The sequence below is a fragment of the Hyperolius riggenbachi genome, chromosome 1 (genome assembly GCF_040937935.1).
Source record: "Hyperolius riggenbachi isolate aHypRig1 chromosome 1, aHypRig1.pri, whole genome shotgun sequence".
Lineage (NCBI taxonomy): Eukaryota > Metazoa > Chordata > Amphibia > Anura > Hyperoliidae > Hyperolius > Hyperolius riggenbachi.
In genome coordinates this window covers 495120014-495135279 of record NC_090646.1, presented here as the reverse complement: position 1 = coordinate 495135279, position 15266 = coordinate 495120014, and the positions used below count along the sequence as shown (strand labels likewise).

The window sequence follows — 15266 nt, the reverse complement described above, 5'->3', positions numbered from 1 at the left end:
AACCAAATCATTTGAATCACTTTACTAGGGAAGCAGACTGGGTGAAATGATTAGCAGAACAGGACTTTCCCTGCACTGTACATTCTGTATGTCCCTGTTTCTTCCAGACAGACATCCACTGTGAACCGAATCTTTCATTGTGATGATCCGGATGATTCGACTCACACAAAAGATCCAGGTCAAATAAACGATTCGTTCATAATCCGGACAACACTACAGTCCCACCACGAGTCTCCTCAGTGCAGTGAATATTAATTAGCCATGTGGCTGGCCACGGAGGAGGAGGGGAGACCTCCTCCTCCAACATTACTGAGCATGTGCAAATAGTCTAACGTGGCTTAGCCCAGTAAAACGTACAGCATGCAGCACTTTGTTTAAACGTGCTGCATTACTATGTAACGCAACGTGTGCACTGTGAAACAGCACATTGATTTTACAGTGCTGTGAGTTAGGCTGTGTTACTGGCTGCTGTAACGAGGGACTTTAACGTCCCACTGTGAAACCAGCCTTAACCTCCCTGGCGGTGCGCCCGAGCTGAGCTCGGGCTATGCCGTCGGGAGGCACCGCTCAGGCCCCGCTAGGCCGATTTGCATAATTTTTTTTGTTACACGCAGCTAGCACTTTGCTAGCTGCGTGTAACCTCCGATCGCCGCCACTACCCGCCGATCCGCCGCTATACCTGTCGCCGCAGCCGCCCCCCCGACCCCGTGCGCTGCCTGGCCAATCAGTGCCAGGCAGCACTGTGGGGTGGATCGGATTCCCCTTTGACGTCACGACGTCGATGACGTCATCCTGCCCCGTCGCCATGGAGACGGAGGAAGCCCTTTGAACGGGATCTCTTGATCTCCGTTCGCCGAAGGCGATCGGAGGGGCTGGGGGGATGCCGCTCAGCAGCGGCTATCATGTAGTGAGACATTGTCTCGCTACATGAAAAAAAATAAATAAAAAAAAAGGTATTTGCTGCCCCCTGGCGGATTTTAACAAACCGCCAGGGAGGTTAAGCTATAATGGCTGAAATTTTTTTCTTTTTCTTCTAAAATGCATCAAAATAAAATAATTCTTAGCAGAAACATACTACCTAAAGAAAGACTAATTTGTGGCAAAAAATAATAATAATGTATAGATAATTTAGGTATGAGAAGTAGTGATTGTCAGATGAATGGAAGCAGCACTGAAATGTGAACGTTGCTCTTGCTTTTAGACCTCTTTCCCACTGTGAACAGCACATTGATTTTTCATTACTGTGAGTTGGGCTGCGTTACTGGCTGCTGTAATGTGGGACTTTAACGTCCCACTGTCAAACCAGCCTTAAGGGAAAAAGAACCCTGATTGCTGAAGTGGTTAATATGCTTTGGATGGACCTTGTCCTTACAAGTGTAATGATAACTAATTTCTTGCCTTTGGACCTATAAGTCGCACTAGATGCCACAAAACATGTCAGAGTTATTTTAAATAGAAGATGAAAAATTACTTCCTAGGAGAAAACTTAAAAGAAAAAGTGAATTGGTTTGGGCCTAATATCCTTTGTAAACATGGTTTCTCAGTTTTGAGTAACATCTCTTTGAATATCGCTGCCTTCCAACATCTACCAATCCCAGGAAGGTATCGATGACATATAGATGTTACAAAGACATGCAGAGAATAATTATAGGCAGATAAGGCCAAGAATAGGCAGATAACAATGACATAGATAATATCAATTATAAACAAATAAACCCAATAACAGGCAGATAGTGATAGATTATAGTGATAGGGATATAGTGATGGCAGATAGTGATGAGCAAATAACATAATTACCTATCCATGTAGTATGAATAAAGGTGTCTATACACTTGTCGATTACCCCGGTAGAGTCGATCATTGTGACCAAATAAGCCGGATATTGATGCTCCAACATGGCCGCCCAATAGTAGTTTACAGAAAGCAATCAGGTTCATGGCAGTAAATTCACGGCCAATTCACAGAGAATCAAAATAGTGCTCCCCTGGGCACATGCTGAGTGTTGGCAGAGGAGAGCACACTCACCTGTTCTAGTGGGCCCCAGTGCAGGTTTTAATTTGGGCCTCCAAGCCATCTATATATAACAACTGATATGGCGCACAAAAACTTGAAAAGGACAGATATAGTGACAAACAGGCTTAAGGGGAAACTGAACTGAGAAGGATGTGGAGGCTGCCATATTTATTTCCTTTTAAACAATACTAGATGCCTGGCAGTCCTGCTGATCTCTTTGGCTGCGGTAGTGTCTGAATCGCACACCTGAAACCAGGGCTGTGGAGTAGGCACAGAAATCTTGCGACTCCGACTCCTCAGTTTAAGATACCATCGACTCCCAGATTTAGACTCCTCTAATTTACATATGGCAATCTTGTTGATTTAAAGTATGTAGCATACAAGGCATCTCATCACTGCCAAAGCTAGCCCTTGGTAGAAGTACCTGAACATGTAGAGGGTGCAGACAGGAACAAAAGAGCATTGATCAGGCCCTTGGCAATCTAACTGTGGCTACATCTGAGAGTGATGTGCAGGTACTCTGCAGGAGAAGGGCTACTTCCTCCATTACACATTCTTCATGCATGATCTGACCAGGTTTACAGGGTAGTAGAGAACGCCTCTGCAATGTGCACAACATTCTCAGTGGATTCACAACAGCTATACATGGAGTGCATATGTGTTAATACTGTATAACGAATTTGTAGTCATCAACCGCAATTTAATAACATATCACATTAATTGATTTCATGAGAAAAGGTATTTTAGTTCTGTGCGTTATTGTTACTTATGACATCAAAATAAGTCAAAATATCTATATTTTGTTTTATTCACCACAAATTAGGCTTTCTTTGGGTGGTACATTTTGCTAAGAAATATTTTATTTTATATGCATTTTCACGGAAATAATATGATTTTTAAACAAAAAAAACATTATTTCTCAGTTTTCAGCCATTCTAGTTTTAAAATAAAATGAGCTACGATAAAGAAAACCCACACGTTTTATTTGCCCATTTGTCCCGGTTATTAGAACATTTAAATTGTGTCCCTAGTACAATGTATGTCGAAATATTTCATTTGGAAAGAAAGGTGTTTTATTCCGTTTAGTTTCTTTTTTATATTATATCAATAATCACATACATTAATATGTAAGTCATTATGTATTTTCTTTTAAATGTAATTTCTTTATTTTTTTATTTTTATTTTTTTTGCAAGTGTTTTATTTTGAAAACTATGGGATAGGGGTTAAAGGGATTAAAAATTAATTTTAAAAGTATTTATTTTTTTAATAGAATACTGTATGTTGGTGCATTTTTACTTCTGGGCCACAAAATGGTGCTACACTTAATTCCCGAGTACTGTAAATACAGGAAGTATTAAGTTTAACTATTTTACTTTCACTTTGTGAATGAAAGCCGACGTCTCACTGACGCCAACTTTCATTCATCACAGGTACTGTGATCTTGTTTGGGACCAAGCACCATAAAACTGCTTCTGCCTACTGAGTGCGCTTTAGTGGCTGTCTCGCAAACACTTTGAGTCCACCAGGGGGAAAGTGCTATACAAATATTGGAATTATTATTATTAATCTGAACTTCTGTGTATTAGGTCTTCTGGCTTATTTAAAAGCATTTTATCTACAGCAATGTATACTTTTAAGGTGAAGCATAACCCAGCTATGTTTAAAGAGACTCTGTAACAAAATTTTCATCCTTATTTCTTCTATCCTAGAAGTTCCTATACCTGTTCTAATGTGGTCTGGCTTACTGCAGCCTTTCCTAATTGCACAGTGGCTGTATTATCTCTGTTATATGATCTAATCCTCTCTCCTCTGTCGGCTGGCTCTGTCGGCTGAGGCTGGAATGTGTGGAATGTGCTGCACTGCTTGTCATTGGCAGATGCTATACACACCCTCTCCAGGCCCCCCTGCACACTCTGTATGACTCACACACTGACCTACTTTCAGTGAATCACTTGCTATGTCTTTTGTTTGTAAACACTGCATAAAAATGACAATTACAAGCCAGGATTGCAGCAGGGAGAGGCAGAAACAGCACAGAGGGGCCCAGGAGAACATAATGAATAGAATGGTATGCTTTTTATTGTAAGAATTTTAGAGTACAGATCTTTAAATACTAAAACTCAATGAAAATGCATGGCTTAAATGGCTAAGGGAAAACAAAGTCCAGCTACCCATATAAGCATTGATTTTCCTGTTCACCAAATCTAGAAATCTATTGCCCCAACGTGTTTGATTGAGCTAATTTTGATCAATTTGATGTAAAATTGATCGAAACTATCGATCAGAAAGGATGGGAAATGTACTTACATCAAGGGCGAGGCAGGACAGACAGAAAAGTGTATTGCGCATGTGCAGTTCTGTTACATGCCCAGTAGACTTCAATAGGAAAGTCGACAAGTGTATGGGCACTTTACTTGGGAAATATCAGAGTTGCTGTCGGTTAGTCAGTTAGACTAGAGTACATCTTGTAACTAAGTACAGTAACAATGGTTTTAGCTCTGTGCAGCTGATAAATAAGCATATTTTTTTAAAATGTATACTTATTTTAGCTATTTGTATAATTATATTCGGTATTACTGTATATCCCTGACGCACAAAACTCGTAAAAAAACTGAAACAAAACTGACAGGACTGGACTGAAAATGTACTGATGTATGTGTGAAGTTGAATCAAGCCATAGAAAACCATACAAAACTGATACAAACTACAGGACAGGACTGGAAAAGAACTGTCCACCTTTTATACATGAACCCAACCTTACATCTATCTCTCCAGAAGCTATTCTTCCCAGCAGAAACTACATTTGCCCAGATTTAAAGCTATCAAAGCTTAGTGCTCATTTTAAAAGGCACACCTCTTCCCCACAAGCAGGCATGTGCTCCTCCTATGAACATGTGAGCTGCAGAGTGGTAATGGCGATAAGTCAAAAACATGAAAAAAAGGTGTCCCTTTCATACTTCTAAAATTATAAAGTAATTTCATGCTTTAAAACAACTAGATGTTAATGTGCATCTATGTCAGCAGGCTTTTATGTTGGCTAGAACCTCCCAACCTGTACATGAGTTATGCTTGATTTGGTTTTATAGGAATGAGCAGAGAAAATGGGTGACTAACTAATAGCTGTGAATAAGGTGTTTTTCATTTTAGTTTATCTGTACATGCCTCTGCCTAAAGCGATGAATGGCAATTTTAACATTGCAATAGCAGCCAAACTAATAAGTAGCTTAATTTTCAAATGTAAGCTTATCTTATGTGTGAAAAACTGCCTGTGTCATTTAAGGACATGTGTTAAGGTGTGTAATGAAGACCCTAGCCTAGCTGACGTCATTGTAATGCTGTACTGGGATATAGTTACAGCACTGTGCAAAACAGGGCAGGATATGTACAGTGTTAGAGTACCACTGATGGCCATGGGTTCCAACTCAGTAGGCTGGCACCTGAATTGTGAGCTTTTATTACTATCGGTATGTGTCTCACACATGGGAATTGCTATTGTAGACAAGTATTCATCTTGCTCTGCGTTTTGAGTCTAGCTGTAGCCAAGTGGGTGAAGACAAATCATTAAATACTGTAAGGAATGAAGGTTTCAAAACATAATTAAAAGGGAAAATGTGATAAGATGTACTAATCTTATCACATCAATAAAAAAAACCCAAAAGGAATGTTAAATGATTTAATTTGCAATTTAGCTCTGCCTAGTTTATTTAAAGGATACCAGAGCCCAAACATATATGAGAAACAGGGGAAGCAGGCATGTATGGTGAGCTGTCCTGATGCTCACCGCACCCCCCAGTTCTCCTTTCTGCCGCCTCATGCATCTGCAATTGCCCTATCTTGTGGATGGCCGGGTCAGGAGCATTGCGGCTTTCTAGCCGGGCTGAACGCGTGCTATAGTGATGTCACACGTAAGCAGAGAGCAATCCCGGCCGGGGGTTCCATACTGATGTACACGTCCCGGCAGAGGATGCATGCTATAGCAGTCCAGAAGACAAGGCCACAAGGCAATTGCAGCTACAGGAGGCGGCAGAAAAGTTGTCACAGATTAGCTAAAAAATAAAACGAGGATTAAAGCAAACCTGCAGCAAACAAACTTATGAGATAATAAATTGTATGTACAGTGGGATACAAAAGTTTGGGCAACCTTGTTAATCGTCATGATTTTCCTGTATAGATCGTTGTTTGTTACGATAAAAAGTGTAAGTTGAATATATCATATAGGAGACACACACAGTGATATTTGAGAAGTGAAATAAAGTCTATTGGATTTACAGAAAGTGTGCAATGATTGTTTAAATAAAATTAGGCAGGTGCATAATTTTGGGCACTGTTGTCATTTTATTGATTCCAAAACCTTTAGAACTAATTATTGGAGCTCAAATTGGCTTGGTAAGCTCAGTGACCCCTGACCTACATACACAAGTGAATCCAATTATGAGAAAGAGTATTTCAGGGGGTCAATTGTAAGCTTTCCTCCTCTTTTAATTTTCTCTGAAAAGTAGCAACATGGGGGTCTCAGAACAACTCTCCAATGACCTGAAAACAAAGATTGTTCACCATCATGGTTTAGGGGAAGGATGCAGAAAGCTGTCTCAGAGATTTCAGCTGTCTATTTCCACAGTTAGGAACATATTGAGGAAATGGAAGACCACAGGCTCAGTTCAAGTTAAGTCTCGAAGTGGCAGACCAAGAAAAATCTTGCATAGACAAAAGCGACGAATGGTGAGAACAGTCAGAGTCAACCCACAGACCAGCATCAACCATTCGGCACACTTTACACAATGAGATGCAGTATGTGAGAGTGATGCAGAGGAAGATTTTTCTCCGCCCACAGCACAAACAGAGGTATGCTAAAGCACATTTGGACAAGCCAGCTTCATTTTGGAATAAGGTGCTGTGCACTGATGAAACTAAAATTGAGTTATTTGGGCATAACAAGGGTTTTTCTGCATGGAGGAAAAATAACACAGCATTCCAAGAAAAACACCTGCTACCTACAGTAAAATATGGTGGTGGTTCCATCATGCTGTGGGGCTGTGTGGCCAGTACAGGGACTGTGAATCTTGTCGAAGTTGAGGGATGCATAGATTCCACTCAGTATCAGCAGATTCTGGAGACCAATGTCCAGGAATCAGTGACAAAGCTAAAGCTGTGCCGGTGTGGATCATTCAACAAGATCATTCAACCATTAACACTGCTCAAAATCCACTAAGGCATTCATGCAGAGTAACAAGTACAATGTTCTGGAATGGCCATCTCAGTCCCCAGACCTGAATATAATTGAAAATCTGTGGTGTGAGTTAAGGAGAGCTGTCCATGTTCAGAAGCCATCAAACCTGAGATGTTTTGTAAAGGACAATGATCCAAAATACCTTCAAACTGAATCCAGACTCTCATTGGAATCTACATGAAGTGTTTAGAGGCTGTAATTTCTGCAAAAGGAGGATCTACTAAATATTGATTTCATTTCTTTTTTGTGGTGCCCAAATTTATGCACGTACCTAATTTTGTTTAAACAATTATTGCACACTTTCTGTAAATACAATAGACTTCATTTCATTTCTCAAATATCACTGTGTGTGTGTAACGATCGGTGTCAGCACACAGAGAGAATCTGATTATTGGTGATCTGCAGTATCACCAAGAATACAGATATATACCAGATTATTGATGATCTGCAGAATCACCAATAATACAAGTATAACTAACCTCTGGACACCTATATAGTGTGAGTGTTTGGTGCAACAGTAATGACTTTGAGTGGGACCACCGGGGAGCAGGTGGTCCTTGGCAGTATGAGAAATACCTCCCTCTGGGAAGTATGAAGACCTTCCAACAGCCTGAGACTTCCAAAGGGGTGGAGCCCCAGGCTGAATAGCAGGAAGGCCCTGTGGCTAAGTGACACCTAGAAGGTGGGCGTCACCAGCAGGACTGGAGACTAATCTTTCAATGGAGAGGGATAGCTTGCAAGGTCGGGCAGGCTAGGTCGACAACACACGGGCAGATAAGGTACAGAGACAGAAGGCTGATTCGGTAACCAGGGACAAGCAGGGTTGGCAACAGGTAATCAGATATGCGTAGGTACCGAGTCAGAAAGCATAAGGATAGTCAGGAAAGAAATAGGTCATAACAGATATCAAACAATGCCTAGTCTTGGGTGTGAGGTCCGTGGTCTCAACACCCTGGAACTAGTCTGAAGTATAACACAATGGTAACACAGTATCCCTAGTCTTGGGTGTGAGGTCCGTGGTCTCAACACCCTGGAACTAGTCTGAGGTATAACACAATGGTAACACAGTGTCCCTAGTCTTGGGTGTGAGGTCCGTGGTCTCAACACCCTGGAACTAGTCTGAAGTATAACACAATGGTAACACAGTGTCCCTAGTCTTGGGTGTGAGGTCCGTGGTCTCAACACCCTGGAACTAGTCTGAAGTATAACACAATGGTAACACAGTGTCCCTAGTCTTGGGTGTGAGGTCCGTGGTCTCAACACCCTGGAACTGGTCTGAAGTATAACACAATAGTAACACAGTGTCCCTAGTCTTGGGTGTGAGGTCCGTGGTCTCAACACCCTGGAACTAGTCTTAAGTATAACACAATAGTAACACAGAAGTAATCTGGCTCAGTGTGAATACCCAGGTCCTCCTGGTTCTAACACACTGTGGGATCTGACTATGGTCTGAGTGCTTTCACGTAAGTGTTCGCAACGGCAGACAACTTGAGACTGACCAGCAATAACTATATATAGAGCGGTGCTCCCCGGCACCACCCATCGCTGATCAACCAATAGCAACTCGCTCTGAGATCAGCTGACCAACCTGGTCAGCTGATCCCTCCTCGTTTGTCATAAAGGTTCTGCCTCTCAGCGCGAGTGCGCGTATTCCTCAATCTGTGTGCACTAACAGGCCCAGCCACATCAGACGCATGCTGCCGCGTGCAAACCGCCGAGCTGGACGCGGAACCTCGCTGCCAGTCCGCGCGGCGGCTTTTCCGCAATCTATTACAGTGTGTCTCCTATATGATATATTTAAGTGACATTTTTTATCGTAACAACTAACGATTTATACAAGAAAATCCTGACGATTAACAAGGTTGCCCAAAGTTTCGCATCCCACTGTATAGTACAGCTAAGAAATAGAACATAAGTAGCAAAGAAAAGAGTCTCATCTTGTTTTCCAGTACAGGAAGAGTTAGAAAACTTGAGTTATCTATGCAAAAGAGCTTCCCTGAGATTTTCGATCCATTGGGTCGAAAACAGTCCTGTTTTATGAAGCACTTAAACAGCCAAGAAATAGTGAGAGACAGCTTGAGATAAGGTTTTACAGCAGGAAAAGGTCAAAAGGTATAAAACAAAACAAAAGGTTAGTCTGAAGCTTTTGTGCAATAAACTCTTAAAAATCTCAACTGAGTTTTTGATTGCTCCATGTGCTACTTCACCAGAGAAGAGAGGTAACCGAGCAGAGGCGGGTTTTCCTATGTAAGCCATATTGGTGGCTGCATTGCCAACAACCCGAAATTTATAAGTGTACTATTTTACACATATTTATCTTGGTGTATAGACACATTGCACTATTGGCTCAAGTTGTGTTTTCTTTTGTGTCTTTTTGGTCCTCAGTTTTCTTTGGTCCACCCCACATCAATCTAAAAAGGCTTGATTTCCATGCCAAAATGGGTGGGCAGCAGGCATCCATGCCACTGTATCCTAGGTTGCATTGCGCCATGTTAGAAAAAAACGCCATGCCATTTCTCTGTTTTGGAGGAGGAGCTTCAGCTCAGCTTTGCATAGAGCCCTGGATCAGAGGTAATTATAGATCACTTTACATGGTAACTTACTGTATATTACAGTTCGGAGATCCGTTTTAAACAACAATGAAAAAGACAACACAAACATTTCACTAGAAAATATAAGAATGTACTGGATACACATTACCTCCAAAAGTTTTGTATCTGGTGTATACTTGTCTTTCCAATGATCTACAAATACTAAATCCAGAGTGTCCACTTCATATTTCTTCTTCAGCTGAGGAATGATATCATGTGTGTTGCCTTCTAATATTTGTACCTGTAAAGCAGTTGGAAGGATTACTTACAAAGTAGTATAAGCGTATTATGTTATGCGTGATAGGGATACGAGAATTGTCAGTTTATTTGCTAAAATGAATACAAAAAATGAGAAAGGTTTTTTAATTGTCGTTGCTAGAACACCAGCACCTGAAGTGGTTAAACACCCCACACAGTCTAAAAGCTTTATGTAAAATAAATACCTTTTCTTTAAATCCGGCAAACTCAATAACCTGTTTAGCTACAGCAGCATATGCGGGGTTAAACTCTATAGTAAAGAAACGTGCTTCCGGCTTTAAGAGGCGCGCTATCCGGACAGCTGAGTAACCACAGTATGTTCCCAGTTCCAGCACCACGTTCGGATTGGTCTCCTTGACTATACTATCCAAGATTAAGCCTATATAGGAAAAAATAAACATGGAATAATATCATCAATATAATCAAGCTGGGTTATATTTAAAGCAGTTTGATTTAAGAGATTGTAAAGATTTATATTCCTTTACTTCAATCAGGTATAAATTCAGTGAAGATTAAACGAATTGCTGTCACCGCTAGATTTGTTTTCCTCAAAGTGGTCTCCTCCCACTTGTCTCTGTCATCCTTTTCCGATCACATCTCAATTAATAATTCAGACAGCATTTGATCTTTTTGTCCTCTGAGTTGCTGTTTTTATTTAATCTAGTCCGTTAATGACTGCTTCAGCTGATAAATACGGCAGCCGGCGACCCCAGACCCCGCAAGCGGTCCGCCCGGGCGGATATTTAATTATTAGTTAGCCTTCGGAATCTGACGTACAAAGTTCCTGTTCAAGCCCAGGTAAGTTTACACTGATTGCAAAGCAAGAAAAACTGCCTAGTTGAACTTTATAACCTATCATTAGTCGGGTTAAAGGTGTGAAGAGAAGACATGTTTCCTCGCAATGAGTGTGAACTTACCTGAGCTAAAAAGGGGACCTAAAGTGAGAATAAACAATAAACAATGCCAGTTGCCTGACTTCCGTGCTAGTGCTTTGCCTCTAATCAGGGCTGTGGGTTTGGAGTCGAGAGCAAATTTTGGGTACCTGGAGTCGGTAATACGTGATATATCCTGTATTATGTGACATACCCTGTTTAATCGGTGCCATGCTTATCTTTATCATTATTTGGCACCGATTTGTTTTTTCACAGGCTTTTAATTATACAGTAAAACCTTTCATTGAGAGTAACTTGGTTTAAAAGCGCTTTGCAATACAAGCAAAAATTTAATTTAATGTGCTTGTTACAAAATACCATTTTGTGAACCAATGATTAGCAACATTGGCAAACGCCCTTAGTGAGCCCCTGAAGAAGAACCGCATACCTGCTCCAAGGCTGTTCAATACAAGAAATCGATGAAGGAGTCTGCACACAGACTTTTGCAGTAACAAAGTGAGCAATTTATTGTCCCATCACACCACAAGCAATATTACATCTGACCCAAAGGCCCTTGGGTCAGATGTAATATTGCTTGTGGTGTGATGGGACAATAAATCGCTCACTTTGTTTCTGCTCACTTTGTTCCTTCATCGATTTCTTAGTAAGCCCCTCTCCCCCAATCCAGCCCCCAGCATACTAAATAAGCTTCTCCCTTTCCACATCCCCAAAGCATCCTTAACCACTTTACCCCCACTGGTGCGGATATCTCCGTCCCTTTTTCCATCCTTTCACCCCCAGGGACGGAGATATCCGCACCTCCCGCGCTACCGACGCTGTCTGCACTCCCGCTCGCTCGTGCGCGCGCTCCCGACGCTCGTGCACGCCGCCGCCCGCTCGCACGGAGATCAATGAACGGGAAAAACCGTTCCCGTTCGTTGATCTAAGCCCCCGCAATGATCGGCTGCTTCTATGAGAAGCAGCACGATCATTGTGATTTTTTTCCAGCCTCATTGTGCTTCCTGCAAGCGTACTTCCGGACGCTTGCAGGTCGCATGCACAAAAAATCACTGTGGCCATCTACACCCTAAAGCATTTTTCATATACACATACATTAGTTTTACGCAATAAATTAACTCATTACCTCCCACACTCCCCAATATTTTTTTTGTAATTAAAAAAAAAAAAATTACAATAAAAAAAAAAAACATAAATAGTTACCTTAGGGACTGAACTTAAATTAAATATTTATGTCAAGAGGGTATAACACTGTTACTTTATAAACTATGGGCTTGTAATTAGGGATGGATGCAAAACTGAAAAAAGACACCTTTATTTCCAAATAAAATATTGCCACCAAACATTGTGATAGGGACATAATTTAAACGGTTTTATAACCGGGACAAATGGGCAAATAAATTTCATAGGTTTTAATTACAGTAGTATGTATTATTTAAAAACTATAATGGCCGAAAACTAAAACATAATGATTTTTTTCCCCACATGTTTTCCTATTTTCCCATTAAAACACATTTAGAATAAAATAATTCTTGGCATAATGTCCCACCTAAAGAAAGCCTAATTGGCGGTGAAAAAAACAAGATATAGTTCATTTCATTGCGATAAGTAATAATAAAGTTATAGACGAATGAATGAAAGGAGCGCTGAAAGGTAAAAGTTGCTCTGGTGTTTCAGGGGTAAAACCCCTCAGTTGTGAAGTGGTTAAAGTATACCAGAGCTGAGGAATTTTTTTTTTATACATACCTGGGGTTTCCTCCCGCCCCATGCACTCGGATCGATACGTAAATAGCGCACTTTACTTGCGTCAGACTGGCTGCGACTGGAGGAAGTAACAGTACCCGGTACAGAAGACGGAGAAGACTGAGGACGGCGGCGTGGGAGCTTTTCCTTCAATAGCTTCACTTTATCCCCTCCAAACCCTCAATAGGCCCCTCTCCCCCCTCCCCCTAAACACTTTCAATATGCTCCGCTGTCTCTCTCTTCCCACCTCTTTATCCTCAATAGCCGTAAAGATCATCAATAAGCCCCTCTCTCTCCCCCCAACTACCCCTCAGCATCTTCAATAGCATCACCTTATCCCCTCCAGTCCATCAATAAGCCCCTATCTCTCCCCATATACAGTGGGTTGTAAAAGTATTCGACCCCCTTGAAGTTTTCCACATTTTGTCATATTACTGCCACAAACATGAATCAATTTTATTGGAATTCCACATGAAGGACCAACACAAAGTGGTGTACACATGAGAAGTGGAATGAAAATCATACATGATTCCAAACATTTTTTTTTACAAATAAATAACTGCAAAGTGGTGTGTGCATAATTATTTGGCCTTTTTGATCTGAGTGCAGTCAGTTGCCTATAGACATTGCCTGATGAGGGCTAATGACTAAATTGAGTGCACCTGTGTGTAATCTAATGTCAGTACAAATACAGCTGCTCTGTGAGGGCCTCAGAGGTTGTCTAAGAGAATATTGGGAGCAACAACACTGTGAAGTCCAAAGAACACACAAGACAGGTCAGGGATCAAGTTATTGAGAAATTTAAAGCAGGCTTAGGCTACAAAAAGAGTTCCAAAGCGTTGAACATCCCAAGGACCACTGTTAAAGTGATCATTCAGAAATGGAAGGAGTATGGCACAACTGTAAACTTACCAAGACAAGGCCATCCACCTAAACTCACAGGAGAGCGGCGATCAGAAATGCAGTCAAGAGGCCCATGGTGACTCTGGACGAGCTGCAGATATCTACAGCTCAGGTGGGAGACTCTGTCCATAGGACAACTATTAGTCATGCACTGTACAAAGTTGGCCTTTATGGAAGAGTGGCAAGAAAAAAGGCATTGTTAACAGAAAGCATAAGAAGTCCCGTTTGCAGTTTGCCACAAACCATGTGGGGGACACAGCAACCATGTGGAAGAAGGTGCTCTGGTCAGATGAGACCAAAATGGAACTTTTTGGCCAAAATGCAAAACGCTATGTGTGGCGGAAAACTAACACTGCACATCACTCTGAACACACCATCCCCACTGTCAAATATGGTGGTGGCAGCATCATGCTCGGGGGGTGCATCTATTCAGCAGGGACAGGGAAGCTGGTCAGAGTTGATGGGAAGATGGATGGAGCCAAATACAGGGCAAACTTGGAAGAAAACCTCTTGGAGACTGCAAAAGACTTGAGACTGGGGTGGAGGTTCACCTTCCAGCAGCACAATGACCCTAAACATAAAGCCAGGGCAACAATGGAATGGTTTAAAACAAAACATATCTATGTGTTAGAATGGCCCAGTCAAAGTCCAGATCTAAATCCAATCGAGAATCTGTGGCAAGATCTGAAAACTGCTGTTCACAGTCGCTGTCCATCTAATCTGACTGAGCTGGAGCTGTTTTGCAAAGATGAATGGGCAAGGATTTCAGTATCTAGATGTGCAAAGCTGGTAGAAACATACCCTAAAAGACTGGCAGCTGTAATTGCAGCAAAAGGTGGTTCTACAAAGTATTGACTCAGGGGGCTGAATAATTACGCACACCCCACTTTGCAGTTATTTATTTGTAAAAAATGTTTGGAATGATGTATGATTTTCGATCCACTTCTCACATGTACACCACTTTGTATTGGTCTTTCACGTGGAATTCCAATAAAATTGATGCATGTTTGTGGCAGTAATGTGACAAAATGTGGAAAACTTCAAGGGGGCTGAATACTTTTGCAACTTACTGTACCTACCAGCATTCTCACTCTCTCCCTTCCAACTCGCAATAAAGATGCACATGTACACACACACATTAACTGTTGCCCTGACAACTGTACGTTGATTGTTAGGGTGACAGTTTAAGGCATGAGCACTGTTAAGACATACTTCCCTACTTTATCAGAGCAGCCTAGGCGATCAGTGTCTGAGGAGATAGGTAAGAAAAAAAATACAATGGGGCATATTCAATACTGGTAAAATTGCCATGTGCAAACAGCATTACTTATGTAAGTTGCATTTCACAAATATTGTGCACATTGTTACTGTAACGCACGCCAAGCAACTGGCGTAAGTCATATTAATATTAATTGCTGTGTGCTTCCCACACACTGCAGTTTTACCGCTATTCAGTGAATATGTCCTGTGTTATGGTGGCCATACATGGTACAATAAAAAGGTTCGATTATCCCGTTTATTCGATCCAAATGATCGAATCGAATGAAAGTTGAAAATATTTTTTTTCGATCAAGAAATTCGAACGATTATCCCGTTTTTTCGAGAAAAATCAGATCGGACATGCTGGAAAATCTTTATAT

The 15266-nt window shown here is 41.3% G+C and overlaps 1 protein-coding gene across 5 annotated transcripts in view; it reads right to left on the bottom strand.

Moving 5' to 3' along the window:
- Positions 1-15266, bottom strand: part of LOC137523075 (catechol O-methyltransferase-like) — a 55889-nt gene that overhangs the window by 2821 nt on the left and 37802 nt on the right. For all 5 annotated transcript variants that reach the window (XM_068243284.1, XM_068243275.1, XM_068243293.1 and 2 more), the window contains exons 3-4: positions 10276-10469; positions 9942-10073 (exon numbers count right to left, since the gene is read on the bottom strand). In XM_068243284.1, coding sequence (XP_068099385.1) covers positions 9942-10073; positions 10276-10469 — 326 coding nt within the window. The remainder of the gene's footprint in view (positions 1-9941; positions 10074-10275; positions 10470-15266) is intronic.